We start from the raw sequence: 13,655 nt of genomic DNA on the forward strand, positions 1-13,655 counted from the left end.
GCCCCAGTGCTCGCCGGGTGACGCCACGCCGGGCGGGTGGGGGGGTCCCTTGCCCCCCCCCCGCAGCCCAGCCGGGCCCCGGTGCCCCCGCGAGGCTCCCGGCGGGCGGGGGGGGGGGGTTTCCTGCCGGCGCCTTCCTCGCGCGCCGGCCGCCTTCCCCTCGCACGAGGCCTTGACGTCAGGGGCGCCGCGGCGGTGATTCACGCCGGGGGCCGCACGCCAGGGCGAGCCGGGATGTGTCCCCCCCCCCCCGGCGCGTCCCCCCCCTCCGGCGCGTCCCCGAGCTCTTCCACCGCGGGTGTCCGGGCGCGGCTTGAGCCGTCCCTGTGTGTCCGTGCAAAACCTGATCTGTCCCGTGTGTTCGTGCAAAGCCCCGTCTGTCCCCGTGTCCGTGTGTCCGTGCATGGCTCGATCCATCTGTGTGTCCGTGCACAGTCCCATCCCCTGTCCCAGTCCCCTGCATGTCTGTGCACGGCTTGATCCATCCCCGTATTCCCATGCATGGCCCCATCCCTGTCCTGCATATCCATGCACGGCACAATCTATCCCCGTATTCCCATGCACGGCCCCATCCCTGTCCTGCATGTCCGTGCATGGCCCGATCCATCCCCGTATTCCCATGCACAGCCCCATCCCTGTCCTGCATGTCCGTGCATGGCCCGATCCATCCCCGTATTCCCATGCACGGCCCCATCCCTGTCCTGCATGTCTGTGCATGGTCTGATCCATCCCCGTATTCCCATGCACGGCCCCATCCCTGTCCTGCATGTCTGTGCATGGTCTGATCCATCCCCGTATTCCCATGCATGGCCCCATCCCTGTCCTGCATGTCCGTGCATGGCCTGATTCCTCCCCATATTCCCATGCATGGCCCCATTCCAGTCCGGTGTGTCCGTGCATGGCCCGATCCATCCCCATATTCCCATGCACAGCCCCATCCCGGTCCAGCATGCCCATGCACAGCCCGATCCATCCCTATATTCCCGTGCCCGGCCCCCCCGGCGAGCCGGGGCGCTGCCGCCGCTGCTGCCGCTTGTTTTGGCGGAAATGCAGCTCCGCTCCGGCTTTTCCTGCCCTTCCCGCAGATAACCATCGCCGCCCCGACCCCCGGCACGGCGCTGGCGTTTCCGCCCGCCGCCGCCGCCACCGGCTCTGCCCGGCCCCTTCCCACGGCACCGGCGAGGGGGGGACGGTGGCCCTGGCCCCGCTGCTGCCGGGGCCGTGCCGGGGCCGCGTATTTTTAGCGCTTGCTCCTTCCTGGCCGGATCCGGCACTCGCCTATTTTTGCCGCGGCGCCCGCGGGCCCAGGGGGGGCCGAGCCGCGAAAGGGGGGGACGCGGAGATGCATCACGTCCTCGTCACCGCGGCTATCCTGTCCCAACCCATCCCCATGGCTATTCCGTCCCCGTGGCTATCCCATCCCTTCCCCATGGCTATCCTGTCCCAACCCATCCCCATGGCTATCCCATCCCCATGGCTATCCCATCCCTTCCCCATGGCTATCCTGTCCCATCCCCATGGCTATCCCATCCCCATGGCTATCCCATCCCATTCCCATGGCTATCCCATCCCCATGGCTATCCTGTCCCATCCCCATGGCTATCCCATCCCCATGGCTATCCCATCCCATTCCCATGGCTATCCCATCCCCATGGCTTTCCCATCCCATCCCCATGGCTATCCTGTCCCAACCCATCCCCATGGCTATCCCATTCCCATGGCTATCCCATCCCATCCCCATTGCTATCCCATCCCCATCCCCACGGCTATCCCATCCCCATGACTCTCCCATCCCCATGGCTTTCCCATCCCATCCCCATGGCTATCCCGTCCCATCCCCATTGCTATCCCATCCCCATCCCCACAGCTATCCCATCCCATTCCCATGACTCTCCCATCCCCATGGCTATCCCATCCTGTCCCCATGGTTATCCCATCCCATCTCCACGGCTTTCCCATCCCATCCCCATGGCTTTCCCATCCCCATCCCCATGGCTATCCCATCCCCATCCCCGTGGCTCCCCCATCCCTGGCACGGCCCCGCTGAGCCCCGACACTCTCGTGGCAGCAGTGGGTGGCCGAAGGGGCGCCGGGGCCACGGGGGCCACCATCCCTCCCCCCCCCCCAAACCGAGCCGCGGGCCCGGACACTGCGTCCCGTGGGGCTCCGGATCCGGCCGACTCAGCCCAGCCGGAGCCCGCGCCAGCTCCGGGTGGGGCGGGATGGAGCCGGGCCAGGGTGTCCCGGAGCCCTGGGCTTCCCATCCCCCCCCCCCTCCGGCCCTGCTCCGGCCACCGGCCCCCATGGAGCCGAGCCGACCCCGACCCACACCGGGGTCCCCCACCGGTGTCCCCCCACGGAGCCGGGCCGGGTGGCCGCTGTGCCCCGCAGTGCACGGCGCTGCACATTCCCGCGGACCCCAGGGATGTCCGTGCGGGAAGCGCCGGCCGCGGCTCCCCCCCCCCCGCGGTGGCTTCCCGGCTTCGGCAGCGAGTGACACGCAGAGATTTCCTTCCTCCCCCCCCCCCCCCCCCACCCCGGAGCGCCCGGCACACGGGTGGCCCAGGCCTCGCACGGCGTCGCACGTGTCCCCAGCCGTGTGCACGGTGTCACACGTATCCCCAGCCGTGTGCATGGGGACGGCTCCATGTCCCCAGCCATGTGCACAGGGACGGTTCTGTGTCCCCATCCCTGTGCACAGGGACGGCCCCGTGTCCCAGTCGTGTGCACGGGGACGGTTCCATGTCCCCAGTCCTGTGCATGGTGTTGCACATGTCCCCATCCCTGTGCACGGGGACGGCTCTGTGTCCCCATCCCTGTGCATGGGAACGGCCCCGTGTCCCCAGCCCCGGTGGGGACCCTCACGCGGACCCCCAGGGACAGCACTGCACCCGGACACGGGCTGGCGTTAAATTACAGCGTTTATTCCACATTATACACAGTTTCGGGGGCTCCACGCGCCCCCCCCCGGCCCCGGGGCAGAGGCGGGCTGGGCTGGGACGGGGCGACGCACCCGGCTCTGGGGTGACGCATGCACCTGGCTCTGGGGTGACACAAGCACCCAGCCTTGGGGTGAGGTGATGCACCCGGCCATGGGGTGACGCATGCACCCAGCCCTCGTGCAAGGCGATGCACCCAGCCGTGGTGCAAGGCGATGCACCCAGCTGTGGTGCAAGGCGATGCACGCAGCCCCGGTGCAATGCATGCACCCAACTGTGCTGCAAGGCGATGCATGCAGCCCAGGTGCAATACATGCACCCAGCTCTCATGCAAGGCAATGCACCCAGCTCTGGTGCAATGCATGCACCCAGCTGTGGTGCAAGGCGATGCACGCAGCCCCGGTGCAATGCATGCACCCAACTGTGGTGCAAGGCGATGCACCCAACTCTGGTGCAATGCATGCACCCAGTTCTCATGCAAGGTGATGCACCCAGCCGTGGTACAATGCATGCACCCAGTTCTCGTGCAAGGCAATGCACCCAGCTCTGGTGCAATGCATGCACCCAGTTCCGGTGCAAGGCGATGCACCCAGCCCCGGTGCAATGCATGCACCCAACTGTGGTGCAAGGCGATGCATGCAGCCCAGGTGCAATGCATGCACCCAGTTCTCATGCAAGGCAATGCACCCAGCTCTGGTGCAATGCATGCACCCAGCTCCGGTGCAAGGCAATGCACCCAGCCGTGGTGCAATGCATGCACCCAGCCCCGGTGCACAGCGCTGCACCCAGCCCCGGCGCACGGCGCTGCACCGCTCCGGCGGCGCTCAGAGACGGGCCTGGGCGCGCCGCTCGGCGAGGTGCGGGCGCCGCAGGCGGAGGCGGGAGAGGCGCGCCAGGCGCTGCAGGTTGAAGGGCAGGCAGCGCACCTCGCGGGTGACGGCGATCTCGGAGAAGAAGGCGCGCTCGCGCGGCGGCGCCGGCTCGCCCTCGCCCTGCTCCAGGTCCTTCACCACGGCCAGGATATCCTGGCGCGCCGCCTGGCTCCGCAGCCCTCGCACGTCCAGCACCGCCGCCACGTGCTTCCTCCTGCCGCCCGCGGGGACGCTCGTGGGGACGGGCCACCGTCCCGGCCACCGGCGCGGCGGTTATTTAAAGCTCCCGCCGCCACGGCGGAAATTGGCCCCGTGCCCGGGAATCGGTGGTGTCCTGCCGGGCCACCGCATGCCACCGGCCGGGATGGGGGGGACACGCGGGACAGCGGCAGTGCGGGTGGCCGCGGGTGACCCCGGCACGGGGACGGGAGTTGGCTCGGGGCGGTGGTGGCCGCCGGCCCAGGCGCTTCCCGGCGGGCGGCCAGGAAGGACCGGGAATGGGGGGTGGTGGCTGCCGGGAAGGTCAGCCACGGGGACGGTCCCTGTGGGACTGCGGCGTCCTGCCTGGCCGTGCCACCGTGCCGCAGGTCCCACTGGGGACACGGGGTCCTGCCCTGGTCCCTATGGGGACTTGGGGTCCCGCCTGACCATGCCACCCTGCTCCAGTCCCCATTGGGGACACAGTGTCCTGCCCCAGTCCCTATGGGGACATGGGGTCCTGCCCGCTCTGGTCCCCACTGGGGTCATGATGTCCTGCCTGGCTGGTCCCCATTAGGGGACATGATGTGCCGCCTGGCCAGGCCACCCCACTGCAGTCCCCATTGGTGACACAATGTCCTCCCTGGCTGTGCCACCCTGATCCGGTCCCCATTGGGGACACAATGTCCTCCCCGGCTGTGCCACCCTCCTCCGGTCCCCACTGGGGTCATGATGTCCTCCCTGGCCATGCCACCCCGCTCCGGTCCCCATTGGGGGTCACCACGTCCTCCTTGGCCGTGCCACCCTGCTGTAGTCCCCAAGCACCTGCCACAGCCCGGGTCCCCCCCCCCGTCCCCACCACCCCTGGGTGCCGTCCCCTGCCATCGCCAGCGCTCACCGCACGTCGGGGAAGTCGCGCACCAGCACGGCCACCTCCATCTGCAGCGACGGCGTGTCCTCGAGCACCAGCAGCTCCCGCAGCCGCGGCACCGCCGAGTCCAGCCAGGGCGACGCCGAGTCCTGCGGGCGCAGCGGGGCTCAGCGCCGGGTCCCGGTGGCCCCGACCCCCCCCCCCACCAGCGCCCGGTGGCACCGCCGCCGTCACCGCCCGCGAGCTCACCAGGCGCCCGAAGAGCTCGCGGAGCTGGCGGGCCTCGTCGCCCAGGCGGGCGGCCACGCGGGCCCGCATCTTGGCCGAGGTGCACACCAGGCGGGCTTGCAGCAGCGGGCGCACGTACTCGATGAGCACCCGCCGGTGCACCTCGTTCACCAGCACCTGGGTGCACAGGGTGGCGGGGAAAGGAGGGGTGGTGGTTGCATCCTGTGCATGCACTGGTTGCACCCCATGCATGCACCGGTTGCACCCCATGCAGGCGCCGGTTGCACCCCATGCAAGTGGTGGTTGCACCCCATGCATGCACCGGTTGCACCCCATGCACGCACTGGTTGCACCCCGCACACATGGTGGTTGCATCCTGTGCATGCACCAGTTGCACCCCATGCAGGCGCCGGTTGCACCCCGTGCACGTGGTGGTTGCATCCTGTGCATGCACCGGTTGCACCCCGTGCACATGGTGGTTGCACCCCATGCATGCACTGGTTGCACCCCGTGCACATGGTGGTTGCATCCTGTGCATGCACCGGTTGCACCCTGTGCCCACGCCGGGTGCCCCCCGCACCCGGCCCCACCTGGTAGGGCTCGGGACGCAGCGGGCGCAGCTTCTGGGCGAAGCTGGTGATGAGCAGCACGATGTTGTCGAAGGCCTCCGAGCTCGTCAGCCACTTGCGCTTCATCAGCTTGTGGAAGTAGGGCTGCGGGGCGGGGGGGGGCGAGGCTCAGCACCCATGGGCACCGGACCCATGGCACCCATGGGCACCAAGCCCAGAGCACCCATGGGCACCAGCTCCAGGACACTGATGGACATCCACCCTGGGGCACCCATGGGCTCCATCTCTGATGCACCCATGGGCACCATCCCAGGGCACCCATGGACACTGGACCTGGGGCACCCATGGGAACCATCCTGGGGCATCCATGGGCACCGGCTCCAGGGCATCCATGGGCACCATCCCCGGGACACCCATGGGCACCATCCCAGGCCACCGCTGAGCATCACCCATGCTTGGCCCCCAGGTGAGGATGGGCACGGTGACAGCCCTGTCCCTGTGCCCTGCCCCGGGACATTGCCGGGCACGTCCCCATCGGAGCCCGGCACCCACCCCGGCCCCCTGCCCACCCCGGCACCTTGAGGTCCTCGAAGAGGCGCTGGGTGAGGACGTGGTTGCAGAGCCGGGCCACCTTGTCCAGGGTGGCGTGGGCCTGCCGCCGCAGCTCCTCGCTCTCGGTGTGCCCGAACTGCGCCAGGCGCTCCACGAAGGCCCTGGGGACGGCGGCGGTGGGCGCGGGGCGGCGGGGGGGACGAGGTGCCCAGCCACCGCGGCATCCCTATGGGGCACCCTGGCATCCCCATGGGGCACCCGGCCACCGCAGCATCCCTATGGGGCACCTGGCATCCCCATGGGGCACCTGGCCACCACAGCATCCCTATGGGGCACCCTAGCATCCCCATGGGGCACCTGGCCACCACGGCATCCCTATGGGTCACCCTGGCATCCCCAATGGGCACCTGGCCACCACGACATCCCCATGGGGCACCCAGTCACCGCAGCATCCCCATGGGGCACCTGGCATCTCCATGGGGCACCTGGCCACCATGGCATCCCCAGGGAGCACCCTGGCATCCCCATGGGGCATCTGGCCACCACGGCATCCCCAGGGAGCACCCTGGCATCCCCATGGGGCACCTGGTCACCACGGCATCCCCATGGGGCACCTGGCATCCCCATGGGTCACCATGACATCGCTATGGGGCACCCTGACATCCCCATGGGGCACCCGGCCACCACGGCATCCCCATGGGGCACCCTGACATCCCCATGGGGCACCCGGCCACCACGGCATCCCCGTGGGGCACCCGGCCACCATGGCATCCCCATGGGGCACCCGGTCACCATGGCATCCCCGTGGGGCACCCTGACATCCCCATGGGGCACCCGGCCACCACGGCATCCCCGTGGGGCACCCGGCCACCATGGCATCCCCATGGGGCACCCGGTCACCATGGCATCCCCGTGGGGCACCCTGACATCCCCATGGGGCACCCGGCCACCACGGCATCCCCATGCGGCACCCTGGTATCCCCATGGGGCACCTGGCCACCACGACATCCCCATGGGGCACCTGGCCACCACGGCATCCCCATGGGGCACCTGGCATCCCCATGGGGCACCTGGCCACCACGGCATCCCCATGGGGCACCTGGCATCCCCATGGGGCACCTGGCCACCATGGCATCCCCATGGGGCACCTGGCATCCCCATGGGGCACCTGGCCACCACGACATCCCTATGGGGCACCCTGGCATCCCCATGGGGCACCTGGCCACCACGGCATCCCTATGGGGCACCTGGCCACCATGCCCTCACCTGAACGGGGGACAGCAGTTGACCAGGGCGATGGCCCTGCCGGTGGCACCGTCCATGGGGGTGGCATCGCCGGGAGCCTCCAGGAACCGTTCCACTTTGCGCTGGAAACTGCGGGGCGCCAGGCACGGCTCAGCCCCACGTCCCCCCCTGTGTCCCCCCCCAACCCACGTCCCCCCCACCCACCCCAGGACCACCGTGTCCCTCCGGTGTCCTTCCAGCATCCCCATGCCCACCGGACGCTTGCCCATCTCATGCCTTCCCGCGCCCCCGCCGTGTCCCCAACCCCCCCCCCCAGCCACCCCGTGCCACCACCCACGTCCCCAGCGCGTCCCCGTGCCCACCTGTGCAGGAAGGCCACCAGCACGCCCAGCAGGCCGTGTGCCATCTCCATGCCGAACTCGGGGGTGATCTGGGGTGCCCGCTCCACGTGCGCCCGCAGCAGCTGGGGGGTCCCGGCGCGGCTCAGTGCCGAGGGGGGGACGGCCACCAACCGGCGTCCCATGGGATGCCCAGCCACCACCCAGCATCACCTCGAGGTACCTGACCATTCTGGCATCCCCATGGGGCACCTGGCCACCACGGCATCCCCATGGGCCACCCCAGCATCCCTATGGGGCACCTGGTCACCACCTGGCATCACCCCAAGGTACCCAGCCACCGCAGCATCCCTATGGGGCACCCTGGCATCCCCATGGGGCACCTGGCCACCATGGCATCCCTATGGGGCACCTGGCCACCCTGGCATCCCCATGGGCCACCTGGCCACCATGGCATCCCCATGGGCCACCCTGGGATCCCCTGGGCCACCCTGGCATCACCCCAGAGCATCCAGCCACCCCGAACTCCCCAAAGGGGGGATCCAGGACATCTCCTCGGGGGTCCAAGAGAAGGGCAGCGCCGTGGGGCGCTGTGTCCCCAGGGGACGGGGACAGCAGGGCGGGTGCCCAGGGGTGGCCCCCGACGCGGTGCCCAGCGCGGCCGTACCCCGATGACGCGGGTGGCCAGGCCCTCCTCGAGCTCGTCGCTGGTGGCCTCCTCGGCCCACGTGTCCTCGCTGAGCTGCAGCTCCTGCGTCATGGCCACCTCCACCTTCGCCTGGGGGGGACACGACACCAGTCACGGTGCCCGTCCCCATGCCCACCGTGGTGCCCATCCCCATGCCCACCACAGGCTCGTCCCCATGCTCTCCACGTGCCCACCTGTCACATGCGTGTCTCAGGGTCCAGGGCCCATCACGTGCCCATCCTGGTCCTATCATGCCCCCATCCCAGCGCCTGTCCTGGTCCCGATCCCAGTGCCCATCCAGGTCTCCATCCCAGTGCCCATCCTGGTCCCATCATGCCCCCATCCCAGTGCCTGTCCCAGTGCCCGTCCCAGTGTCCATCCTGGTCCCATCATGCCCCCATCCCAGTGCCCATCCCAGTGTTCATCCCAGTTCCATCATGCCCCCATCCCAGTGCCCATCCTGGTGTCCATCCTGTCCTCATCGTGCCCCCATCCCAGTGCCCATCCCAGTCCCATCATGTCCCCGTCCCAGTGCCCATCCCAGTGTTCATCCCAGTTCCATCATGCCCCCATCCCAGTGCCCATCCTGGTGTCCATCCTGTCCTCATCGTGCCCCCATCCCAGTGCCCATCCCAGTCCCATCATGTCCCCGTCCCAGTGCCCATCCTGGTGCACATCCCAGTCCCATCGTGCCCCCATCCCAGTGCCCATCCCGGTGCCCATCCCGTCCCCATTGTGCCCCGGTGCCGGTGCCGGTGGCGGCGTGGTGCCCACCTTCACGGCGGCGATGCAGGAGCTCTCGAGGCCCCGCTGGGTCTCGGGGTCCAGGAGGGGCCCCAGGTCCTGCGCCTGCAGCAGGGCCCCCACCTCGGGGTCCCCCAGCACCTCCCTGCGGGCACGCGCCCATCAGCGCCCGCCGGGGGCACCGCGGGGCACCGGCTGGGACAGGGGGTGCCAAGGGGTGGCACTGGGTGACAGGGGGTGCCCAGGGGTGCCGTGGGATGCCACCATGAAGAAGGGGATGTCACCAGGTGCCACCATGCAGCAGGGCAGTGCCATGGGGATGCCACCATGCAGCAGGAGGATGTCTCCCAGCACCACCATGCGGCAGAAGGACATCACGGGGTGCCACCATGCAGCAGGGTGATGCCGGGGGGATGCCACCATGCAGCAGGAGGATGTCTCCCAGCACCACCATGCAGCAGAAGGACATCATGGGGTGCCACCATGCAGCAGGGTGATGCCGGGGGGATGCCACCATGCAGCAGGGGGATGTCTCCCAGCACCACCATGCAGCAGAAGGACATCACGGGGTGCCACCATGCAGCAGGGCGGTGCCATGGGGATGCCACCAGGCAGCAGAAGGCACCACCATGCAGCCGAGAGATGCCACCATGCAGCAGAGGGATGCCACCCAGGTGCCACCGTGCATCGGGGGGGGGCCGTGCCCTCACCTGGGGTAGCCGTTGGCGTGCCAGTCGAGCAGGGCGTAGAGGTCCGGGGTGGGCAGGGGCCGGTGGGTCAGGGCGGCCAGCTGCTGGGCCAGCGCCCGGTGGTAGGCGCGGGCGTAGACGGCCAGGGCGCCGAAGTCCCCCGGGTAGGCGGGCGCCACGTGCCGCCGCACGGTCCCCATGTCCCCCGCCAGGCGGGCGCCCAGGGCGGTCAGGCGAGCCGGCAAGGTGCCCGGCGTCCCCGAAGCCACGGCGGCCAGGCGCTCGCCGGCCGCCCGTCCCACGGCTTCCTGCCAGCGGCGGCGGAGGTGGCCGCGGGGACAAGCCGGGGCGGGCGGCGGGCGGTCGTGGTGGCGGCGGCGTTCGGCCTCCTCCTCCTGCTGCAGCACCCGCACGGCCCCGCGCAGCGGCGGGTAGGGGCGGCCGGCGGGCACCGCCTCGGCCACCACCGCCCACAGCTGGGCCAGCAGCGCCTCGTAGAGCAGGGCCACGTCCCGCGCCTGGCGTCCCCCGCTGCCACCATCACCACCGTCACCCCTCGCCGCCGCCGCCGCCGGGCCGGCGCACTCGGCTTCCAGCGCGATGATCTGCTCGTCGGCCGCCACCAGCTCCCGCCGCTGGATCAGCTCCAGGATCTCCAGCACTAGCGTGGAGGCGCCCAAGGTTGCTTGGTGGCACCTAGGGGTGCTTCGAGGCATGGGGGGTGGGGTGGGGGGGTCGCTGCCCCAATGTGGCCCCCGCGCCGCCCTCGTCTGGTGTCCCCGGGTCCCACGGTGCCTGTCGCCGTTGACCTGCTGCGTCCTCCCACGTCCCCGTGGTTCTCCCACCTATGTGTCCCCGTGGCCACCCATGGCCCCCCATGGTCCCCATCTCCATGTCCTCACGTCCCCATGTCCCCCATCCCCATGTCCCATGACCCCCATCCCCATGTCTCTATGTTCCCATGTCCTATGCTCCCCATCCCCATGTCCCATGTCCTCCATGTCTCCATGTCCCCATGTCCCCATGTCCCACGTCCTCCATGTCCCCATGTCCCATGTCCTCCATGTCCCCATGTTCCCATGTCCTCCATCCCCATCCCCATGTCCTCCATCTCCCCATGTCCCATGTCCCCATGTCCCCCATCCTCACATCCCCATGTCCCCCATCCCCATGTCCTCCGTCTCCATGTCCCCATGTTCCCATATTCCCATGTTCCCATGTCCTCCATCTCCCCATGTCCCCCGTTCCCATGTCCCCATGTCCCATATCCCCCATGACCCATGTCCCCCATCCCCATGTCAACCATCCCCATGTCCCCATGTCCCACGTCCCCATGTCCCTATGTCCCCCATCCTCACATCTCCATGTCTCCCATCCCCATGTCCTCCATCTCCCCATGTCCCCATGTCCCATATCCCCCATGACCCATGTCCCCCATCCCCATGTCAACCATCTGCATGTCCCCATCTCCCCATGTCCCATGCCCCCATGACCCATGTCCTCCATCCCCATGTCCCCACGTCTCCATGTCCCCCATCCCCACGCTCCTGTGTCCCCATGTCCCCCATCCCCATGTTCTCCATCCCCATGTCAACCATCCCCATGTCCCCATGCCATGACCCGTGTCCTCCATCCCCATGTCCCCATGTCCCCATGTCCCCACGTCCCCATGTCCCCACGTCCCCACGTCCCGTGTCCCCCCGTGTCCCTCCATGTCCCCCCGTCCCTGCTCACCCGACAGCGGCTCCCCGGCCCTGCCGCGTCCCTCCTGCCGCCGCCCCCCGTCTCCGCCGTCCCCGTCTCCTCCGTCCCCACCGTCCCCATCGCCGCCGCCGCCACTGCCGTGGGGCTGGGAGCCGCCGGGGCGCTCGGCCAGCGAGGAGCGCCAGGGACGGGAGCCCAGCGCCAGGCGCAGCAGGGGACCCCGCTTGCCCGCCGGCCGCTCGCCCCCCGCCACCGCCGCCGCCGCCGCTGCCGTCGCCTCCGCGCCGCCTCCGCGCCGCCCGGGCAGCCGCCGCAGCAGCCCCGCGTCCTCGGAGCGCCGCCGCAGCCCCCGCGCCCGCCCGCCCTCCGTGCCGTCCCCGCCGGCCTTGGCCCCCGCCGGGCGCCGGGCCCGGCCGAAGGGCGCCAACCCCACCAGCCGCTCCAGCGTGGCCCGACGCCGGTAGCGGCTCTCGGGGCTGGAGGCGAAGGGGTCGCCGGCGCCGCTCTCCTCCTCCTCCTCCTTGGACGCTTTCTTCAGCAGAGGCATGGCCTGCGGGGTGGCCGCGCCGTCAGGGCGCCCACCGGGAGCACGTGCACCCCTTGGGAGGGTGCAAACCCCCTTGGGAGCGTGCAAAACCCCCTTGGGAGGGTGCAAAACCCCTTGGGAGGGTGCAAAACTCCTTGGGAGGGTGCAAAACCCCTTGTGAGTGTGCAAAACCCCTTGGGAGCGTGCACAACTCTCCATGCACATCCCGGGAGCATGCAAACACCTTGTGAGCATGCAAACTCCTTGTGAGTGTGCAAAACTCCTTGGGAGCATGCAAAACCCCCTTGGGAGGGTGCAAAACTCCTTGGGAGCGTGCACACCTCTCCATGCACGTCCTGGGAGCATGCAAACCCCTTGTGAGTGTGCAAAACTCCTTGGGAGCATGCAAAACCCCCTTGGGAGGGTGCAAAACTCCTTGGGAGCGTGCACACCTCTCCCTGCACACCCCCTGGAGTGTGCAAACCCCACCGTGCGCACGTAGGGAGCATGCAAACCCCCTTCTGAGCGTGCAAAACCCCTTGGGAGTGTGCACAACCCCTCGGGAGTGTGCGCACCGCTCCACGCACAACCCGTGACCGTGCAAACCCCCGGGACCATGCACACCCCACCGTGCACACCCCACGGCCATGCAAGTCCCCTTGTGAACAGGCAACCTCCCTGCGAGCGTGCAACCCCCCCCCCCCCCGAGAGCATGCACACCTCTCCGTGCACGCCCGGCAGGCGTGCAAACCCCTTGGGAGTGTGCGTCCTGTGCGGGTGCTCGCAGCGCTGGGGGAAACTGAGGCCCCGGGGCAGGGGGGACCCAGGCGTCCGGGCGCTCCGGCCCGGGCTCCGGGCAGACGTAAGAGCCGCAAGGAAATCGCCACCGGGCCGGGAAGGAAACGGCTCTGGTCCCCCCGGGGCAGCGGCATGGAGGTGGCACCCGGACGCCTGGGTCCCCCCAGGCTGGCAAGAGGTTTGGGGTCTATAGGGCAGCCCGGACGCCTGGGTCCCATCCCGGAGGAGGTGGCTGGATGGGGCACCCGGACGCCTGGTCCCATCCCGGGGGAGGTGGCTGGCCGGGGTGCCAGGGGTCCCATCCCGGGGGATGGTTGGCGAGGGTGGGCGGGTGGCGCGCCCGGACGCCGGGGCCCCGCGGGGGCCTTACCGTGGCAGCGTGCGGTGGCAGCGGGGTGGCAGCGGGACGGCAGCGGTGGCGGCGGTGGCGGTGGTGGCGGTGGCCGGCCGGGGGGTTTCCTGAGGAAGCGCCTCCCCGCGCCGCGGCCTCCCACCCGGGGCAGGGTCAGCCCCGGTTCCGCTGCGCCGTCACCACGGGGCGGGGGGGACAAGGGGGGGGGGGACACTGCTGCCACCACCACCACCGGAGTCTGGATGGCCACCACCAGCACGGGGACGTGGATGGGGACGGGACCCCCCAGGATGACATGGGGACAGGACCCTCAACACGGCCTGGCACAAGCACCCAGGACTC

At 69.7% G+C, this 13,655-nt stretch overlaps 1 protein-coding gene across 1 annotated transcript; it reads right to left on the minus strand.

Moving 5' to 3' along the window:
• Window positions 1–3,650: 3,650 nt before the first annotated feature.
• On the minus strand, window positions 3,651–12,184 carry EXOC3L2 (exocyst complex component 3 like 2). The gene is made up of 11 exons (XM_067314400.1): window positions 11,668–12,184; window positions 9,955–10,594; window positions 9,275–9,389; window positions 8,480–8,590; window positions 7,837–7,937; window positions 7,496–7,603; window positions 6,255–6,390; window positions 5,699–5,821; window positions 5,130–5,285; window positions 4,908–5,029; window positions 3,651–4,025 (listed from the first exon to the last, which is right to left on the minus strand). Exons 1-11 carry the CDS (start codon window positions 12,182–12,184, stop codon window positions 3,764–3,766), a joined length of 2,391 nt encoding a protein of 796 aa, XP_067170501.1. The 3' UTR covers window positions 3,651–3,763.
• Between the last annotated feature and the right edge of the window lie 1,471 nt (window positions 12,185–13,655).

This window comes from Apteryx mantelli, chromosome 35 (assembly GCF_036417845.1).
Source record: "Apteryx mantelli isolate bAptMan1 chromosome 35, bAptMan1.hap1, whole genome shotgun sequence".
Classification (NCBI taxonomy): Eukaryota; Metazoa; Chordata; class Aves; order Apterygiformes; family Apterygidae; genus Apteryx; species Apteryx mantelli.